The 22300-nt window shown below is 34.3% G+C and overlaps 1 protein-coding gene across 3 annotated transcripts in view; it reads right to left on the bottom strand.

Annotated features, from left to right (window-relative positions):
* Positions 1-748: 748 nt before the first annotated feature.
* The window catches only part of CDH7 (cadherin 7), a 130920-nt gene continuing 109368 nt past the window's right edge, over positions 749-22300 (bottom strand). For 2 of the 3 annotated variants that reach the window (XM_058277868.2, XM_058277869.2), the window contains exon 12: positions 7829-15575. In XM_058277868.2, coding sequence (XP_058133851.1) covers positions 15082-15575 — 494 coding nt within the window. In that variant the 3' untranslated portion in view covers positions 7829-15081. Of the gene's footprint in view, positions 1248-7828; positions 15576-22300 lie in introns of those variants that run through there. The other variant, XM_058277871.1, reaches the window with a different exon arrangement.

The raw sequence follows: 22300 nt of genomic DNA, 5'->3' as shown, positions 1-22300 counted from the left end.
ACATTTTTGCCAGGGGTTAATTGAATCTCTCATTTTTACTAGTTGTGTTGGGGTCATGGAGATGTAGCCAATTCATTCAAAATACTAATCTTTATTGTTTTTATACATTCTTGTAATAAATTATATTAAAAAGCAAGCCAAATAAAATAGAGTGACTAAGTATATTTTGAAAGAAAATTGCTTTTTTAAAAAAATATATAATCTATTATGGATTTGAGTAATGTGTTAATATTTTATATTATTAACAGTAATAATATATTTCTATTAATATTATCAATAGTTATATAAGTCAAATCCCTATTCACATCTGAGGAAAAAGTACCTAAATAATGGCATTTTTAAATGTATGTGTTTTCCTAATCACCATAAAGGTTCAGAAATATTAATAATATTAAACAGGAAAAATTCAGAAAGAACGAACTAGAATTTGAGGAATTAACAAAAGTCATGTTTAATAAGGTAAGTTTGCTTTTGACCAACAGTATAATTGTTCATGCTTTTAATTCTAACATACTGCCAATTGTAAAGAGAATATTATGACAGATCCCTATTTTTTCATACAAAATTAGATTGTGGGATTTTTCTTTAATTGTTCATCCCAGGGCCTGCCTCACAAAAAGGACAGAAGACCAGATAAGTATTTGTTAAAATGAAAGGAAATCACTCTTCAAATAAAAGATGAATATAAAGCAATAGCATCGACTGAATAAACTGTCAGGTTTAACCAATAATTATGCTTTGTGCTTGTTAGTTCCTTAGAGATCACCGCTAAGGTACGGAGTTAATTCAATTCAGTAAGCATTTATGGCAGGGGTTCTTAACCTTTTTTGTTCCACGGACCCCTTTCCAGTCAGGTGAAAGCCATGGGCCCCTTACTAAGTCCACACGGTACTGTGTATTATTTAATAAATATATCACACCCACACCAATACATAGCCACAAGAATAATGTTGTTTTTTTTTTTTTAATTTCAGTTTTAGCTCATGGACTCTTTGTTAAGAACCCATGATTTATGGAGTGACAACCAATATTCAAGGTGCTTTGATATAAAAGGGAATAAAAAGGATTGTCCTTCCTATTAAGGTGGTATGAAATGGTCAAAATACAGGCTCAGAGTGTAACGAGAACTCGAGCATGAAACACATTCTACACTGCGACATTATAAGTATTTCAATAGACGTCATATACACAGTGAGAAGCATGGGTAAGGTGAAGAAGTAGCCGTTTTAAACATCCAGGAAGCATACCTAGGGGAAAAGCAGAGAAATATAGTCAATTTGACTTGGCCTATCAAAGTCGAATAGTACTTTCCTCTGTCAGAAGGGGAAATAACGCAATGTGCCTGGCTGAGGAAGTGGCTTAAAGAAGTCCAGAGTCAGGTACAGATGCACAGCAAAGTCAGGGTGAGTCAGCTTGAGGCATCTGTGATTGTAACTCACCAAATTAATCTACTCGTAAGAAATATCACATCACCATCTCCACAGATAGAGAAGGGGCAACTGAAAAGAGTAAAGAGGACGGGGCCTGCTTCACTAAACATTAAGGTATGAAGATGTACGACTAAATAATAATAAAAATGATTTAAAAAATAGTACTAATGCAGGAACAGCAAATAGATCACGAGAACTAAATGGAGTCCACAAAGAGAATCATGAGTTTATGGGAACATCGTAGATGATAGAGGAGGCATCATAAATCAGTGATGAAAAGAAAAATCATTCATTAGAATTGCTGATATGTAGGAAAATAAAACCACATTCCTCTTAACTTTATATACAAGTATAAGCCAAATTTATTGAGATTATATGAAAATAAGATCAGAAAGCCAATGTAGGAGAATATTTTTATGATTTGGGGTTAACAATCTCTAAAAGCACAAGTCAGTAACAGAAAATAATGGATTTCCTTCAATAGAAGTAAGGATTTCTGTTCAATAAAGGATCTTATATGGAAAAACGAAGAGCTAGGTGACAGAGCAGCAGAGTACATCTGCAATGCTTAGAATCCAACAGGATGGTCATAGAATTTGTATAGGTAATTTATAGAAAGGAAAACTAAATTTCTAATAAGTCTAAGGAACGAGGTTCCACTTCACTAGTAAAATGATAAAAACAAATTAAAAGCAGTAAGATACCACTTTACAGCTGGAAAAGCTCCGGGAATTTCAAATTCCCAGTGTAATCACAGGCAGGATGCAGCAGAATCTATGATGAGGTACATCTCTCACCAGCCACACCAGTAACCCTGGGGCAATGGTCGGAACCATTTCTCCCCATAAACACCTAACAGACCACTAACCCAAACAGCCACAGTGATCCGTGTCTCCGTTATCGCTTTTTCTTTTTCACATTCCATACCCAAACCTTAACTAGGGGTGGCATATTTGTGAAAGGGCAGTGTGTAGAAAGTCATTTAAGCAAAACTGTGGAAAAAAAAGCATTTGAGCTTTTCAAAGGGAATTGCATATATTTGAATTGCATACATTTGCTCCTTAAAATTCTGGCATTCAATAGCACAAGTTTGAAAGATAGTAAGAAGTAGAAGTATGGACATTTCATTCATCACTATGGTTCTATAGTGAACAGATACTGAAGTTTTTATTGACTATTCCATAAGCATACTGGCTTGTGATATATTAAGAATACTACATTTGAAAACAAAAGCATGATTTCTAATCCTCTGCAACTAAATGTCGTGACCTCAAATAAACCCTTAACATCTTTTAATGTTAATTTTGTCATGTAAAAATAGGAAAATTAGACCAGTTTTATTTATTCATTCTTTCACTTAATCAGCCAATTCATATTCAAAGTGATCCATGAAATGTTCCATATTTTAGGTTACTTTTGATTTTATGAACATTCTAAAATAATTGAGTACATTTACACATCAATAATGTAAACAAGGGTTAAAAGATAATTTAAGATCCTTCAGGGAAAGATATTTAAATATGTTAAGGTATAAATTTGAATATACAATTATATTTCATCTTTTGTCAGTCATTAAAGTAGATAAAGTAGGGCCCCCGTTTAATTATATTTTGTTAGAATTTGGTTTGTCATTCTTATGCTTTGCTTAGATATAATAATTTAAATTTCTTTTTTAATATGCAAAATGCTTCACTGATACACCTTGGCTATATTTAGGAGAGCTTATGAAGGGAAGTAATTGAACACCTACTTAGCAATGGCTCAAACCTTTAGGGCAATTATTTTCTTGAGTATAATGAATGAGAAATAGACACTTAAAATGGCATTATAATACTTGTTACAGCATCCATAATTCCTCAGTTAGTATTTCTAAAGAAAATATCTAATCTAAAATTAATACATAGATTTCCACTAAGTGAATCTACACCAAACGAATCAGATACCCTGTCACTGACATTTTAAAAAGTGATAATATCCTTACAATATTCATAGACCTCTATTTGAAAAACTAATGTGGGTAGAGGAAACTTAGCTATTGCCACCTCATATTCTATTGGTGAATATGAAGACCTCATAAATTATCTCTGCTAGAGCAAAATATACTCTCATATGGAAAAAGGAAATGATGATTAGCAGCTCTTTGGCGATCACCATAGAAACTACTTTCAAATCTGCACTGTTTGCCTTAGCATTGCCCTGTACAAATCTCACTGTTTTTATCTAATTATCTATTTTAATTTATCTTTGGTTACTCAGATAATGCTGACTCTATTCAATATTCTATTTCTACTATAATCAAATATCCCATTTGTTATTCATACATTACAATAAAGAAATTTCTCTTTGTGGTCTGGCAGAGACTATGTTGGCATCTAGGTTGTAGTTTCATAAAAGCATTTGGGAAAAAAAAAAGGCCACTGACTGGAAATCGATGTATTGCATATATGTGTCATATCTCTTTATTCTCTTTTAAGTTGAAACATGCCCTAGATTTTCTTAGTATTTTCTTGATCTTGACATTTTTGAAAAGTGAAGGCTCATTATTTTGTACAACATGCATCAATTTGTACCATATTTCTTCATGAAACAGGTTATACATATTTGGCAGGAATAACATTGATGTTTTGTCCTCATATGTCTATTATACTGGGAGCCAAGTGATGAGAGTTTGTCCTATTTTTCAGTGACCAGTTAATTGGTTGGTTAAGGCAGTGTCTGCCAGATTTCTCTGAAGTTATTAATTTCTGTAAAGTTATTAATTTCTCTCTGAAATTAATATCTTGTGAGAACAAAGTTTGAGACTATACAAATGATCTGTTCTTTGACAAATTGTATACACTAGTTTTAGTACCCAGTGATGTCTTCCTAGTTTCATTTCTTCATTATTTATTGGTTGGAATTCTACCCCAAGGAAATGTTTTCCTTTCTCCATAAATTAATTTTTTTTAGTCTTATGCCAGCATGGATGCATATATTTTTATTTTTTTCAGTGGGTTATAATTCATACTATTAGTACTTACTTTGATGCTAAAATTGTAAAAGACAATTTGGAAGCACTTCAAGTCATTGATAATTATAATGATTGAAAAATCTTCTTTACCTATGCTAGCAACAAGTTGACTCTCTGGATAGCTTCAGCATTATTATATAAGGAATGTTATTTGCTGGTCCCTACAGTGAAGAATCTGACAGAGGTGACTGTTGGCACTCTCCTATAGGAATGTCCACTCCCAGAAATTCTAATGTGTGTATATTATGAAGTCAGAAGGAACATTTCTTCACAAGCATGACTTACTATGATTTAGGTAACCCAGGAACCAGACTCAGAAAAAAACTAATAGTTGTGTAGTCATAATGTCTACCTAAGTCATTGGTTGGCTTCAAGCCTATGGTAGATGCTTAATAAGCATTTCTAAAATTAATGAATGAATAGCTGGGTTTGTAGAAGATGCATTGAAGAGGAGGAGGTCTTCGACTTGAATCATGGCTAATATGAATAATTTGAATAATTATTCTTTAGTCAACCAACATTTTCTAACCCTTTCACTTTATCAGTGTTAGAATGGATCCAGGAACTGTAGAAGTCTTACTCTATTTGTTTATGTAAAAATAGACTTTAAGACGCCTTCAATTCCAAACCTAAGTATTTTGGCATAACCATCTTTTGACTGCTACTGAGTGGCATTTTTGTTTTTAAGCTGGGGCATTCAATAATGAGCATTCATTTTTAAGTCACACCTTCTGATTCCAGCTTCCATCCATAACTCTTTTCAATTCTCCACACTTAAACTTTACAACTGTCCAAATGATCTATCAAGAATTTCTTTTCAGTTCTAGTTGCTTTGTGTTTACACCAATGAGATGTAACAAAAGGTGGAACAATATATTTAAAACAACAACAAATATTTGCCTACATAAATGGACCAATTCATTTTTTCACCTAGACACATTAATGCTAAAGGATCAGTTTTTAAAGGATTTCCCCCCTCTACCACCTATTAAACTGGAGGAAGAACACAAAGCTTTAATTATCTGCCATGTGATGACCAACATGTATATGTTTAATAGGCAAAATGGCAGTATCATGATAATAAGATTCAAATTATGAGTGCTCATAGTAGTGCTAAGAAAGGACTTAGCCTGGCTCCAGGTCTTGCTCCTTCTCTTAATGCTTATGGAACACTGGCCACTTATCAAATCTTTTTGAGTTTCACTTTATTTGTAGGTGAAATGCTGGTGATACATTTCCTCAGAAACAGATGTGCAATAATGGTGACATATAAATAAGTTTCTTAAATTTCAGTTAAGGAGCATTTATGTGATTTAAGCATCTCCTGACATGCATAATGAAAGTGATAATGCATATTAAAAATAAGATATACTTCCATTATTTTTTAAATACTATTTCATTGATTATCTTTACTTTGGATGCTAGATGGTAGCCTAATAAGGAAACTAGAATATGAATTTTTAAAGGTTTATAGATAGAGACTTTTCTTTGTCCCTTCTAAACGCTCAAAGGTGTATGTACATCTACAGCTTCAAATATTCTAGGAGACTAAATTCTGTTTATCATTCCAGCTGTTGAAGGAAACAAGTGCCTTCAAAGGTTAAGGAGTTTGTGAATGTCACAAATTCCTTGCCTTGCTAACCCCCATGCGATCAAGTACTAAAGACACAATGCTCAACCCTTTCCTCCTTAGATGCCCCAAAGAAAAGAATGATACACCATATTTGCCTTGAACTAGTGCTGAAAGAATCCCTTCACTACCAAACCATAAAATAGGAAAAAATACCTCAGCCAACTTCATGAACTCTATAAACCAAGATACCTAAAGACCGCCTAGCAGTGGTACAGGTCAGAATGAGTGACTGATATAATAACCAAGAGCTGACAAAATGCTCAACCCTCAACCAGCAGCATTTTTCTCACTGAAGGAATGGATTGGGGCAGGGAAGTACTTGGAAGAGAAAAGAATGCCATCTTAATTTATGCCACTTAATATAGATGACCCTTTCAGTGTCCAATCTAACTAAACTGCCTTTTTACTAGAGGAACAATTTAGTGCCTTTCTTTATTCTTCAATAACTGAAAATGAAATGATCCAGAATACCCCAGAGAGGAAATATAAAACACAGAGCCCATACTTATCTAGCCTTGATTCAAATCACCTGTGTATCGTGCTCAGTTTTCACTTGCCACATGTTTTGATTAAATCAAATTTATCGTTGCTAGAGCTGAGATTTTATACATTTATTACAGTATTTGTTAAATGGTTCGTTGAGCTCAATAAACAGAGCAGTAGAATGTAGAATGGGTACACCTTGTTGTGAAGTTAGGGTCATAGGAAACATTGAGGAAATTAAACCACAACACAGAGATAGGAGTCAATTGAGGAAATGAAACTTTCTACTGAAATCCTGGTTGATAGGGATTGCAATGGTTCAAAGACATGCTAGATCTCCACATTTTATCCCTGGTTCCTCATGCTCTTGTAGATTTTATCTTTATCATCTCTCTATGATGCAGCCTGGGTAATTTCTTCCAATCCCTCTTAGTTTACCAAGTCTCTCTCACACAGAATCTAATTTAGTATATACCTTCTCCATTGTATTTTTAGATTCAAGGATTATATGTATCAATTCTAAATGTTCTATTTCACTTTTTAAAAAATATACTTGATGATTGGTAATCAAGTATTCCTTGTTTTAGTCCAGCTTTGATTTCTTTAAACATTTTATACATGGGTTTTTCATTTTACGTTTCTGATCACCTCAATGCCTGAAGTTGGGGGTTTTCCTTATTCTTGTTAGCCAACAGTGCATTGAAAAGTAAATGAATCTGCCGAGAGAGTGAGGGGTGATCCACAGAGTATCTAGTCTGCCATGTTGCTGGTGGTAGACAAGAAGCTTGTATGCACTCCCTCAAAGAAGTAATGGACTTAGATTGGAAAATAGTGATGAAGTGCCAGTTTACTGACAGACTATTTCTGGATTCTCATTACACTGAAACACAGAACTCAGTGTCATTTTCCTAATTAGGAATTTAAAAATAATAAATAGGACATTCACTCTTTGTAAGACAACTAAGGGCTATTTAAGATAGGAGAATCTGGTTCTTAAATGAATTTCAATTCTCTTCTTACCCTTCTAGTCACCAAACCTGGAACACCTTTTTAAGAAGATTTATGGTAATACAACTGATAATGGGAAAATCTCGAGGTTTTTTTTCCCCCTCTTCTTCCATCTCTACCACTGATTTCTCATTTGGCAAAGTTACAATTATTCTAGGCTTCAGTTTTTCTCCTCTTAAAATATAACAGTACCTAATTTGGGTAATTCAAAGACTTGTAAGAAAACTGAAATCACATTTTATTAGGCTGTTCTGAAACTTAAAATGTCATATCCATGGAAAATTTTATTAAGATAATTTTATATAAAAATAAGTCACAAAAAAGATAACATCAAACTTTAATTACAACAGTACTCATTTTCTATTCCAAGTTGTCAGGAGGTACAATTGGAAGTGAAATTGGAAGCAACATCACAGCTGAGAATGGTGACAACAGAAGTAGCCATTGCAGAGTTTCTGGGATTTTGAGTTATCAGGAATTTGGAAAATTATTTTCCTCTATAATATCTTACTCTTCAATAGATTTTATTAGTTTTTTAAGAATTGAAAGAATATGTGGCAATAACTTGAACTCCCACATTACCACCATCTGTTATCCTACATTTGATTCATAAACAATGCATACTTCCTATGCAGTCACACCTATGGTTCTGAAACGGTACTTTATGCCCTGTATCTGCTTTAAAAATCTCAAATGCTTAACAATCTAGGAGACTACCTGCTTGAAAGTAGTGCTTGAGCTGAACTAAAATGATCTCTTAAGATCCTGACATATATACAGATACAGGAATTATACTTCAAGTCTCATTTCCAAGGCTAAGTGGAACTTGATTTTCAGGATCGATTGTGTGGTCAATTGAATTAGCATGTTTGAGATTCTTTCTATCTCTATTTAAGTGACTCTTATGTAAGCAAAAGCACTGCAAAAAATAAAATGGACTCAATCATTTTCAACATAATTATAATGGAGACTCAAATAAATATGCAGTAATAGTTTAAATGGAAGTTTTGCTGTTTACTTATATGGTTGCTCATTTCTCTAAATTTTGAGATAGAAATTCTGAAATCTGTAGCAAAGAAACTTTACAAATGCACAGTACTTTTTCAGCATACTCAGATAATTTAATTGTAGGGACTGAATAAGATTGCCATAATTATCTTAATATCTAAAAACAGAACATTAAAACTCCTTTACTCCACTCTAACATTTGGACTCAAATTGAGGTGTATACTTAATATGTGAGTGTATGAGTACATGCAATATAGATGCAATTTGATGCCAAGTATACAGACGTAAATATAAACCTTGTGGGTGTATATATATTTGTCTGTGTATAAATATTGTGTAGCAAATTATTTTTCTTTTTCCTGTTATTTTCCCTTTAAAATATTACTACAGGTAAAATGCAAATGCTATATCTGATCTATTATTTTTAAAAGTTGATTACTTTTGTAGTACTAGTCCTACATTTCATAACAACATATACATATTCCAGATCCTGATATACAGAACATAGGTTTATACTCAGAAAAAAACAAAACAGCATGAATCAGTAGGTAGTAAATTATATAATCTTCCTTAGTACTTTCCTTATTAAAATGTAAACCGTTAGCAAAAGTTCATTGATTAATAGAATGCAAATGTGTTGTTTTTGAGTTAAAGCATTTTGTACTTCTCAACAATCTCTCAGTAATTGTATATTTATTAATGTATTTCATTGTAATGCCTATTCATATGTGCTTCATGTAACCAAAAAAGCTGAACTTGAGGGCTTATTAAAACTCATTTTATGAGTAAAACATCGCTAACAAAAATAGCAGTGAGGGTATGTTATTTTTTAATATCCTAGAGCTTCTAAATTTATGAGAGGCCACAATGAATTACTATTATAAAGTTTTTATTGGAAGTGCTTTCAGAGTCATCAAAACAAGAACACATTGTATTTAGGATGGTTTTAATTTTAGGTCAGTATTATATCCTAATTATCTGAAATGTACAAATTTTAATTACATATATGCCATTCATGACATACACAATTACTGACTTCTTTAGAACCTCACTTTGTTTGTTGGTTCTGGATATTTTTAAGACAATATATCATTACTGTCTTATAATGGTCTTCTCTAGTCCAGTATATTTTCCTGTAATGAGGCTGGATTATCTAAAAGTCTTCATCTTCCACTTGTTTTTTATTCATAATACCTTGTCAATCTTGATGTCCTTAATTCATATAAATGATTGAATTAGTTTGATTTAGACCCCAACATTTAAAGTCCTCACCATTCCTTTTAAGACTTTTTGAGTAATGATTTAAGTTATTTATGTCAGTTGTCTCTCTGAATATTCTTTCACAATTTAATATACTTATTTCATGTTTTTCCTTAATGCATATTTTCCAGATAGAAATTATCTGTGTTTATCATATAACAGTATCAACCTTATTATACTGTTTGTAATTTTCCATTAAAAAACCTTACATTTTTATAGTGTTTCACAATTTACTTCTTTCACTTAATCATCTCTTATACCTCTGAAATTGACAGGTTAATAATGAATTCAAGTTTAATCATGGAGATAGACAAGTTCAGAGAATTAAATGACATTTAAGGTGTGGCAAAAATGTGCTGGGGTTGCGTTTTATAACCTGAATTTTATAAGCACAAACTCAGTGTACTTTCCAGTATACCGCACTGTCATGCTATTAAACTCAAGAAACCAATGCCTCGTGATATTTTATAATAAATAATTCACACTCGATAGTCTGTTTTAACAATGAGCTCGCAGCTACACAATAAAATGAAATGAGGCAATTATTCCGATAGTTCAGCTAAATGCTCTCCCCCATAGCCACAAAAGCCTTCAAAATGTAAATTAAAACCACCAAAATATAAATTAAATGACATTGTTAAAGAAAATCACATATTGCTCTGTTCAGTTAGTACCAGATTTTCTAGTCACACTGCCTAACTAGCATTGGCCAAATGACACACACTGGCCTTAACCAAGTAATAGTAGACTATTTTTAATGTTGCTTCAGATATACTTCCTAATGCCCCCAACCATACTCACACGACCCCCCCCCCACAGGCATATATCCTCTTCCGTTAAACTCTGAGGCAGCAGTGAGCATAGGCAATGAAAAAGTGTCAGAATGTCACACAAACTGTGACTGTCTTGTTTTACATGAAAAATTATCCCCAGAATTCCACTTTACCATGCCTGCCAAATCACAGCCTAAAATACTTGCCATTTTTCTTAAGGGCTCATCTCACTCCCCTGAAACAATTTCAATTATAGTCAAATTGTACTCATGCCCTGCTCTTCTATTATGATAATCTAGGCAGCTTCAATTATTTTATTAGCCTGCCCAGCCAAAATCTCATACACCAACATGCTCACACATTATACATTACCAATAATTATAGAATAATTGACTACATATTTAGGATCAAATAGAGAATACGGACTAACAGAACATAAATGGACTTATCTATTAAGTCACATATGGTCCACCTGCAGCCAGCCAGCCCTGATCAGAGTTTAAAAAGTTGAAACTTTAATGTAACCAACTTTAATTTAATTAGCTCAACTGTAAATAAGTCTTTAAATAGTGATTTGAAAGCAATTAGGGTAATTAAAACACTTGATAAGTCAATAGATGTCAAATTAAAACTGAAATTTTAAAGATTAATATATACAACTAGTACTTAAAAACTTTTAAATGCTTTAACTAAATTGTTTCTGCCTCTTGCAACACATTTAACTTAATTTATTCTGAGCTCTAATTATTTTCGGAGATAAATGTTAAGCATCTATTTGCATTTAAGTTTCTTTGGGCATGTGGGCCATAGTACAAATATCACTCATACCTTATACAACTATACAGTTTACAGGGGAATAATTGCTAAAGTCCACCCACCATCCAGCGTAGTGAATGAAATTGTATATGAAGCTAAACTAATTTAAAACACTCTCCGGGGGCAGAGTGAAAGGGCAGCTGTCACTACCTAAACACTATTACTTCCTGCCAGTGTCTGGTATTCACCACACCTCAACTGCCATCAGCCACAGCCTAGCTTTGTGTTAAAGAAAAAAGTTTACCGGGCTCTAGGTAATTGCCCGAAGACAGATGTACTCACTGTCTGCACATGGCTAATGCTTTCCTGTCTCTTTCCTGATTCTGGCCTGTAGATGATCTTGGAGTCCTAAACAGAAACCCTGATCCGCAAATCCACACTGATAATTTCAGCTGGGTCTGTGAAAGTCTGCTTTCATGATGAAATGGTTTTCCTATACTTTAAGCTGATTTAAAATTATTCAACAATAGGGATTCAAATGAGTGGACCTTGGGGGCTTTCATTTACTTGGACAGTGACAAGTGATAGGAAAATAATTTTAAGAAATTAGTTGAAATTGCTCAAAATAGGCTTTACATTGGGGCACCCTGAGTATTTTGTTTTACATTGAGAATCTATGGGTTCCTCTGCAAGGATAAACAGAAATATTTCACATCATTGTCTTCCTGAACTCCACTTGAAAATGTTAACCATCACTTCCCTTCTACAGGTAGCTCTGAGGATTTGGTACCAGTGCCATCACCACCACGTGCATCTTACCGAGGTGTAGGATGTAGCATACGTTCCTCTCATTTCATGTTCTAGCATTCCTACTATATTCACAATCATGAGGTTTCCTTTAAGCAATGGAGTGCTGATAAATGTTTAACAACTGGTTCTCCAAAAAAAGAGAAGCTTTTGCTGATTGCTGCGACTGTGTAAATACTTCCACTAAGGCTGACTTCAGCCTATCAAAATGACATCACAAGCAGCAGAGTGGGAAAGAGATGAGAGAATCTACTCTCAGGAGTTCCAGTTGGCTCCAGGTACACCACTGACGGTAAGGGGTCATGGATATTTATTTAAACGTTCTTGGAGAAGATTCTAATTAGCTTTATGTTTTTTGGAGTTTAAAACAAAGCCTATCTCTCAATTATTATATCAGATAGTTATATATAGTATTAAGTTCTGAAGAAAAAAAAACCAATCATCTAAAACAACAAATTCACTAACATAAGTAACCTTAGAGATTACTTTATATAAATATTAGCAATATTCTTACAGCGATCTCAAGCATTTCTTAAAAATAACGTTGAATCAAGTTCAATATTGTATTGCTATAATCCTTCATAGGTAAAATAGTAATTGAGTAAATGCAGTGATTTCAAAATATGATTTAAATGTGAGTCATTTCCCCCCAATCTATTACTGACAAATATAAAACACAGAAAATAAATATATACTTTAAAAGGACAGAAAGCAAGGTGAATGATGTTCCTTTTCTAATATACAGTAAAACCTTCATTTAGTGGTATGTGCAACAATCAGTAGGGCTGACATCAACTCCAGATGTACTCGACTCTTTTATCTCTTGCAGACAACAAGGGGATTATTACAAAATTGTTTTCTCAGCACCGTGCTGATTTAACATCTATATAATTCCTGCTGCACACTCTGCTGTTATTGAACTGGGTAATCATGATATATTTTTTTTCATTTGAAAAACACATGTGACTAAATGACAGAAACAGTATATTTTGCACTGACAAAACTGATTTTTCATATTTCTATATATTAATACAAGAAGCAGACCTATCTAATCATGAAACAGTGTCTGTAAAACTTTATTCAAATTAAATAACTGTTTGCAGATAATCAAATTTATTGAATTGTTTATTTTGACGAAGCTGAAGGCCACTATCACACTGCATTTCTAAAGGTGGGCTGCGAGTTTACAGACTCCTACATAGTTCTCCTTGTGTAATCAACGTATCGATTCTCTGGTTCCAGTGTCTGACTTTCAGAAAGAAGCACTTTCATAACCCAAGTTCTTATATGGTGTCCACTACCTGCAGATTTTTTAGGGATTTAACAACAATTTTTTTTAAAGGAGAAAGTAAGAAAAAGATAAGTTCATTCTTACTTGAATATATGCACATTAAACTGGTATTAATCTAGGAAAAATGATAGGTTGAAATATTATTTTAGCCATAAGTTTTTCTTATTCTAAGAATCCCATCTCAAATGCATAATTATGTGATCATTTAAATTTGCCTTCCTCACATTGGCACATCTATCTATGGCAGTACAGAAATTATACATTGCTTGGTTAATTCTTCAGGGACATATTTGCATCAGAATTTTAAAATGGGCTTTGTAATTTATAACCTTACATGGTTTAAGATATAAAAGAAATTTCAGTCCTTTATGCAATACTTTTTACACCAAAAGAGGTTGAGGAGTAGGGGAGGGAGGGAAACAAATTAATGAAAAGTCTTTGGAGCATGACCTTGAAACTAGTGACATTGAAAAATCTTGCATCAAAGAAAATTTCAATTCTCTCTGAAGTCTTCTTTCTAAAATACAAAGTATAAATATTTTATTTCAATGTTTTATACATTCTAATGGTTCAGAAGAAGAACTTTTGTATCCTTGCAGTTGTGTTCCTCTCTGAGTTGTAAACTGCAACAGGGCCCAATTGCTATTCTATTATTTCTCCATTTCCATGCTTCATTTCCTTCACAGAACTCAGACTGCAGAAAAATCAGCATGTTCTACTGAATTTAATACTATGAGGCAGTAAGATGGACCTGAATTTAGTAGAGACTGGAACTCCAAAATAAATACACCATGTGTCAAACAAACAATAAAAATGAAGATATTCTCCTGTACAAATCAGAAGAGATAATAATAAAAAACCAACGAATAGACAGCAACTTTTTCATACCTACACAAGCATCTCCAAACTAATGTGCACTTTAAGAATCATTTCCCTTTTTCTTATTTGGAACACTTCACAAATGTATTCACTTAATAATGGTTTATGTTGCCTTAAACCAAATTTTATTGGTTTGTATTGGAGGGATTTCATTTGGGGAGGATTTTCTAGGAATTTATATATTGAAATAAAATATATTTGCTAACCAACAGCAATAAAATTCCGCTGCATTCTATAATCTAGCAAGCTAAAAGCATCACTGTAAATTAAATTTGTTCCAAGTATTGATGTGCAAGAAGTTCCATGACTTTTCTATGGCACATCATGCTCTAGTCCTCTCACTGGCAGTACCATGGAGGTATGGCAAGGGTGTCCTTGGCTTGGTGGTGACACAGGGCACTATTTGCTCATAGAAGTTAGGTGCCTTTGCAGGTATATGAGAGTTGCTATCTATTCATAACCCACAGAGCATTTCTTTGTATCAAAAAGCCTTCAAAAAATGCTCAAAGTCTGTGGTCAGTACGCTCCACTGGATATGTCTAACGAAGACACGCTTCACCAAGGCAGAAACCTAAACAGTTAGAAATGGAGAAATATATACAACCATTTTTCTCCAGCAAGTGGAGTTCCTATTTTCTGGGAGTAGTTGTTTTTTTTCCTGCTTTTTAGTGGTTTTTGTTGTTGTTGTTTTGTTTTTTTGCTGTTACCTTTTCTTCAGTACATTTCCACTTAAGGTCCCAAGGCTATGAGTACAAACTCTCCTGGCCGTTGCCATACATGTCTGCCAGCCGTTTAAAACGAGGCCCCCAGTCACTCAGGTAATCGTAATTCTGGTCAGAGTTTGAGCTGATGGAATCTAAGGAGCTGAGCGATTCAGCTACTGAGCCGTTCCCCTCAAATGCATAGGTCTGCAAAGAGTCGTAAGGGGGCGCGCAGGGATCCACATCCGCTTCTTTCAGCCTTTCCCAGATAAATTCCCTAAAAATGACATTATCCGGGATGCTTTTAAAAGTCGGCCGACTCAAGAACTGGATTTCTGGGGTCACATCCCTGCGGGCCTTGGAGTCCCTGATGACGTTGAGGTTCCTCAAGGCGGCCATGTCGAAAGCTTCCGTGTCTTCCTCTCCGCCGCCCTCGTCGTCATACCTGACGATATTTTCTCTGATATCCCTCTCCTCGTCAAAAATGAGGGGCTCTTTTTTCCGTCTTCTCATAGTGACAATCAGAAGGATCAACACTGAAACAATGAGACAGCAAAGGGAAAGTTTCAGTAAACCTGCCCACCCTTGGGTAAACCGACCCTCGCCACGCTGGAAGCAGGCCTGTCATGGCGGCCGATGGCGTCTCTTCCCTGTAAGGGGAAATGAGTTGGTCACCTGCCTATTCACGGGTGGGTGCTCACAGCAGTAGATGCTTCGAGATTGCTAAAACGCCTTCAAAATAGAACCCTTTTTTACTCAAGAAAGCCTTTTCCACACCTATTCAGAATTGATGTCTCACTCCGCAACGTATACCCCCAAAGGATTTGACAGCACAAATTGAAGGACCAGTTCAGGATAAATATAATAATTTCAAAGTCATGAGCCACAAAGGAATGTTGTGAACTCCTTAATTGCTAGAAAGGCAACACTGTAGTCATAAATGTTCTGTGTCTACTTTAACAACTGCAATCTCAGAAGGAAATTGATGAAGGCATTTAGTCAGGCTCTTTGAAGAAATACCTTGTCCTTGCCTCTGCAACTCAGCTGTTAAAGAAAATGCAAAATGTCAGGCAAAATATAAAGATTAAAAGCTGATCTATAATACATAAAGTCCCACTTGATCTTGGTCTTTATGTGTTATACCATGCAAGAGAATATAGGTTGTGACACTTGGCACCAGGCAAGAATAGATTTAAAAATTCAAGCATCTCTTTTAATATTAGGGATTTTTCTTCTTATATCAAACTAATAATTAAAATTGTGAAACATGGTTGCACTGGAACGCAAAGGAGGACAACTACACTGGATATTTTGGGGGCTTAAACAAACTGAATAGTCTGTGGACTTTTAATTAGTATACACTAGGGAAGAGGTTGTCACAGTTGTGCATTAGGGAAAGTTACCTGAATTGGGAATACACTATATTTCATGGACCTCTGAATATCCATGATCATGAGGGAGAGGATGTTTTTTTGAATTCTGGCATTCAAAAATATTTAAAGTAATGGATTATGTTTAATTATCTGTCAACAAATAAAATGTCTTAAGATTAAATTTTATAACATCAGCTTGACTTTTTTTCTAGAGGTCTACAAGGCTCAAAACATATACTAAATGGATTACTATTTGGGATGTATTACCCTCAGCAGATGTTTTTTCAAAAAAGTTCTTGAAAATAACAGAATTTTTATATTTAAAATGAATTCTTAAAGTTTTTACTTTGGCATTAGAAATACTTTTGAAAATACAAATATAAAACCAAGGAGGACATTAATATATGTTCTAAACTGTCAAATAAAAAACTTAAATACATATTTAATTAAAAAAATACATATTATCTTGAATGAACATTGTTTGTTTTCTTAAGTAATTGGATGCCATTCTGCTTTTCCATCTTCATTAAGTATGTCAGTAACTAGAGAAATTTTTATTGGTGCTTTAAGCATAGATGTGAAAATCAATTGTTTATGGTGATGCTTTCCTTGCCAACTTGACCATGGCCTATTACTCACTCTTCTGCTTTGCTGATAGCTGACAGTCTAGAAATGCAGATTCTTTCTGAGCTTTTCTGGCACCCTTCTCGTGTTACCATAGCACATAGATGCCTCATCACTTTTTTTTGCTCCTGAAAACTGCATCTGAACATTCTTAACTGGCTTCCTCAAGGGGTAAGTATGTAGTCCAAAGGATGAGGCTTCAACATCATCCATTTCTCTCCTGTTTCCATAAGTAGATTGCACTCACATCCCTTTTTGCTAAGTGGCTCCACTACTCTTCTCCCAACTTTTCACTACTGTACTTCTTATGGCCACTCCAGGGCCTATGGGGGGTCTGTGGTTGCCAGAATATTAAAGCAGAAGGGGCTTTAGCTTGTTGTCAAGAAGGCCTTAGAGAAAAGACCAGCTTTTCCACATAATAGGTGTGTGATCTTGAGTAAGTAGCTTAATCTACCTGAGCCTAGCTATACATGATAATAGTAGGTAACTTCAACATGCTAAGGGAGGATTAAAGAGGTAAAAAGCTTGGGGAATAATCTAAGTACAGTTAGGAGAATGCCAGGTACCTGGGAGTGTGTCCAGGTACCTGGGAGTGTGTCATACTGCAATTTTCATCATTATCCTCTGGTCTATCAAGGATATTAATTAAAAACTCCACCACCATAGCAACAGGAAACATCAGGTTTTTCCTTTAACCAAGGAAAACTAAGAACAAGAGTAGGTGACAAGCAAAGTAGAAGGTGGACCAAATGTTGCAGTTAAGCATGTGCACTAAAGAATAAATGGAGGACAAAAAAGGTGAAAAGGTGAGAAATCAAGGTCTTTACACAAGACCTATCATTTACCCATTCAAGACAGTTCTTTGGGGTAGGCATTCTCCCATTTGATGACTTTCTCAGACACATGAAATGACCTGTCTGTGGCCAACACACTAAATGCAGCAACTAGAGGGATACTCAGCCTCAATCTGCTTATAAAGGCTCTGCACTCTCCAGAACAGCATAGGCTTAGCACTTCCATAGGAGGTAAGTGGAAAACAAAGGCTGTGAGTGAAAGAATGAGAGTTCAAGTGCCAATTGCCCAATCAAAGAAAGCACACATTGATACGTTTTAAGACATATGAATAAAATAATTTTAGATTTATATGCAACTTAAGTTTCTGAAACTTATCCCTTCACTCCCCAAAAGTAAAAGTAACCACAACAGGATTAAACTGGGACCTAGAAAGACTTTTAATTGAGAAGTCAGAGTAGTGCAGAGATTTGAGAGATAAGTATCATAAACATAAACACTGTGGAACAAAATTGGGAGTGCAGGCATCCAATTGAGTACAAAAGGATGTAAGAAGTAGATTAGTATATGAGTAAGTGAGGGTATGAAGAGGGTAAGAGTTATGTAATAATTACCTGCTACTTTAATTTAAATCATTAAATTTGTATAACTAGGCAAAACATTTAAAAATTCTTAAATCTCATCATATTTGTAATCATTATAACTACAATGAATCTAGCCATACATCAATATATAAATGAATTACTTCCCATGTTCCATTGCAAATGTACTTTCACACTACTGACAAATTTGCTTTTTGATGTGCGAGTCTTCAGCTGAAACATGAGGGTATCCACGGGTGTGTCAAGCCCACAGTAGAATTCACAGAGAGAATATGAATATTTTATGGAGTTTGCCTTATTTCCCAATCTTGCTCAAAGCTAAGAAAAGTGTGAAGTGTTTTAGAAGGTTAGACAATTTAACATTTCAATGACCTGGAAGAATATTAATTTCTAACTACTTGAGCACATATGAAAAATAAATTTTAACCTTTATATAGAACAAGTATTAACTGTACTTCAGGGATGATAAGGGTAATTCCTGTATTAAAAAGACTATTTTATGCCTAAGTAAGCACAAGATTATGTATTTAAAAAGGTTTTACCATATGTCTTTTCTGCCATTTGGACTATATTTTGGAGTGGAGAAAGAAGAAAAGATTTAGGTCTAGTTGATGTCTAGGCACAATGGCTCTTATATTGTACAAGTGTGCTGGGGAATTTACATATTTATTTTACCAATACATTTTGACCATTTATTCTATGTACTAGGAAGGGCGATACAATATTGCACACAGAAGCAGGCATTAATCAAATAATAAAGCAAAGAAATGTAAAAGTAGAAATGTGGTAAGTATTCCAGAGGAGGGGAAATGTGATCATATGAACACAGTCATTAGGAGAAACAAATGCACGTAAGGAGAGCAGGGAAGTCTTAACTGAGGACAACTGAGGGCTGACGGCTGGGCTGGGGGTGGGGAGACGACAGCAAAGAGCATTCTTAGGACACTGAAAAGCATGAGCAAAGATTCTGGAGCCAACGTGCCTGGAGAGAAATAAAGAGGAAGAAGATCAGGCTGGAGATGGAGGCGCTAACCAGATCTTGCAGGCCTAAGAACAAAAGGGTTTTCAGCAATGCATGTTATGATCAGATTCGTCTTTCATCAAAAAGTCACTGTGACAGGACTGACGAAGAAGAGATGTGGGAGAAAAAGTTAGGATGCTGCTGGAGCAGCAAAGTACATGTTGACCTAAATTTCTGCTTTTACAATTGTTTCATAACCTTCAATCCAACATTTACTGGGTAGGAAATAGTGCTATGTCCTGGAAGAAAAAATGGTGAATGAGAGAAGACTCCTACATCCAAGGAGCTTAAAATGGTGTAGGTTACAAACACCTAAGTAAATAGAGTACAAATCATAATGCAATTCACTGTTAGAAGACACAGACAAACATAGGTATAGAGAAGCATACAGACCATAATAATATACCTCCAATGGACAGAATAAAAGGAAGTGAGAGTAGAGAAAAAGATAAGACCTGAAAACATACATTGTATTATAAATCAGAGGGCCCCTTTATTCTTGACTTCACTGCAGTTTGTGGCTGATACAAATCTAGGCATTTATTTAGGATGAGTTTTACAGGATCACTTTTAAAGTCAGTCAGTCAGAGCATTGTAACTAACTTCCCTGGGACTAACCCAGAGCATAACCAATCTCTACAATTAAGAAACCCTTCTTTCTCTCAAATAAGCTTTTGTTATCATCAATACTCATATCTTAAAGATGGCAGATGCTTTAGACGTCTAAAGGCACTTGAAGTGTAGTTTTCAGTTGTTTTTGAGTTCAACAACTTGTCTTCCTGAAATCCTGCTTTGGATGTTCTACACTTGCAAATGTCAGAAGACTCAAAAGTTGGAAGACTTGGCACCCAGAACTAGGCAAAATTCTATGATGTGAACTGATCATTACACAAAGGTAATACCACTAAACAAGGCTACTTATATTAAAGAGGAACTATTTCTGTTACTTATTTTATTCATTTTAACATACATAAAATGAAAAGTCTGTCATTCATTTAAAATCACTTAGTCTTTTCACGTGAACTACCATCAAGCCACGGTAACTATGTAAAGATATTTTTTAATCAAACAGCAAGACTCTCTATGTACCCCTGTTAAATCTCACTTTTTTAACCCATTGTTCTGAGATTACTACCACAGGTTTAAAGTCTGAATTTCATTTAATTTAACAGTATTTTTTACTAAGCACTGATTTGCTAAACCTCTAAGTCCTATAAAGGAAGTGATTATGTTTCCCACTCTACAGTATCTTAAGCATAAAGAGCAAAACAAGTATGCAAGTAATCAATCTGTGTTAACTAAATAATAAAGTATGTGCGACACTGTGATTGAAGAGATGCAGACAGCTCATGCCATTAAGAATCTCAACATTTTTATAAGAAAAATATTCAATTAACCATTATACAAGGTAATACATAGCAATAGAAAACATGCTATGGGAGTGTGGGTAAGTGAAGATATCTGGCTAGGATATTCAGAAAAAGTCTCGTGGAAGGGATGACACTTGAGTTAGGACTTGGAAGATGAATTAGCCTTCATCAAGGAACAGCTTTCCCACATGCTATCTTCTCCATGGTCTCTGTGAACACTCAGAATAAATCATAAAATCTAATTCTGCATTGTCTAACATGGTAGCCATCAGCCACATGTGGCTATTCAGCACCTGAAATATAGCCACTCTGAATGTGCTCTAAGTGTAAAATACACATTGATTTTGAAGATATAATTTTTTTTAAAAAAAGAATATAAAATATCACATGAGTGATGTTTTATTGATTACATGTTATAAAGATAACTGTTTGGATATGCCAAGTTAAATAAAATCTATTACTAACATTTATTTTACTTGTTTCTTTTTACTTTTGTTCTAACAAGGCTACTAGAATACCTAAAATTCCATATGCAGTCTACATTTGTAGCTCATAATATATTTTGTTTATACAGCTCATCTAAACAAAACATTCAGAAATATTTTTTAAAATCTTAATTGCATATGGCCTTAGAGTATACTAGTATTATACTCTCTAGAGTTAAAGCATACTAACTCTAAGAAGAGCTAAAAAAAACTATTATAATTGTAATTATAAGAGTATCTGCAAGGTATAACTAAAAAATTCCCTGTTCTGTATACAATTTCACTACTTTACTATAAATAATTATCCATATCAATATGCAAATGGAATTTAGTCTTCAATACCTTTCTCTTTCTTTTTTTAAACTCCTTGCTGTTCTTCAATCCTGTTTGATATATATAAATATTTCTCAAAACCTGAAAATACATTTTCTCTATTTAGCCCTATTTTTCAATAATTTTCTTTTAATCTTGAAATGAATTTGCAGTTTGGTGGTTTCAGGTTAGAAACAACCATTACAAAGAAATCTCTAGACTCTTTTCTATGTCTTTGTTGAATGCCCCCTCCACCTCCCGCCTTTCTCCAATCTCATTACTCTACTGTACACCTCACTTTCATAAGAGACAAAGAGGTCATCAAGTGGCAACAATTTACCACCATTTTCCAATCAATAATTTATCTTCTTCTACATTCAATTTTACTGGCCTTTCTTTTTTGTAAAATAGTCTACTCCATACTTCTACTTTTAAAAATCATTTTTGCTATTAAAACAGAGTAATCTGTATTTTTTCATGTTCCTTTCCTGAAACCAAAGTTACCTGTGACTGACACTTGTCACAGCCAGTCAGTGCTTTCTGGCCCTTCATTTATGTGTCATATCTCTCACAGTTGACACAGAACTTCAACCAGGAAACACAATATGGTAAGATGTATTGAACACATTCAGTAGAATAATATGTGACCTTCTGCAGCCTGTTTAAAAAAAAGACATCATTT

Source organism: Dasypus novemcinctus, chromosome 16, assembly GCF_030445035.2.
Source record: "Dasypus novemcinctus isolate mDasNov1 chromosome 16, mDasNov1.1.hap2, whole genome shotgun sequence".
Taxonomy (NCBI): domain Eukaryota; kingdom Metazoa; phylum Chordata; class Mammalia; order Cingulata; family Dasypodidae; genus Dasypus; species Dasypus novemcinctus.
The sequence above is the reverse complement of the archived record's forward strand: the minus strand, read 5'-3'. Positions and strand labels throughout refer to the sequence as shown.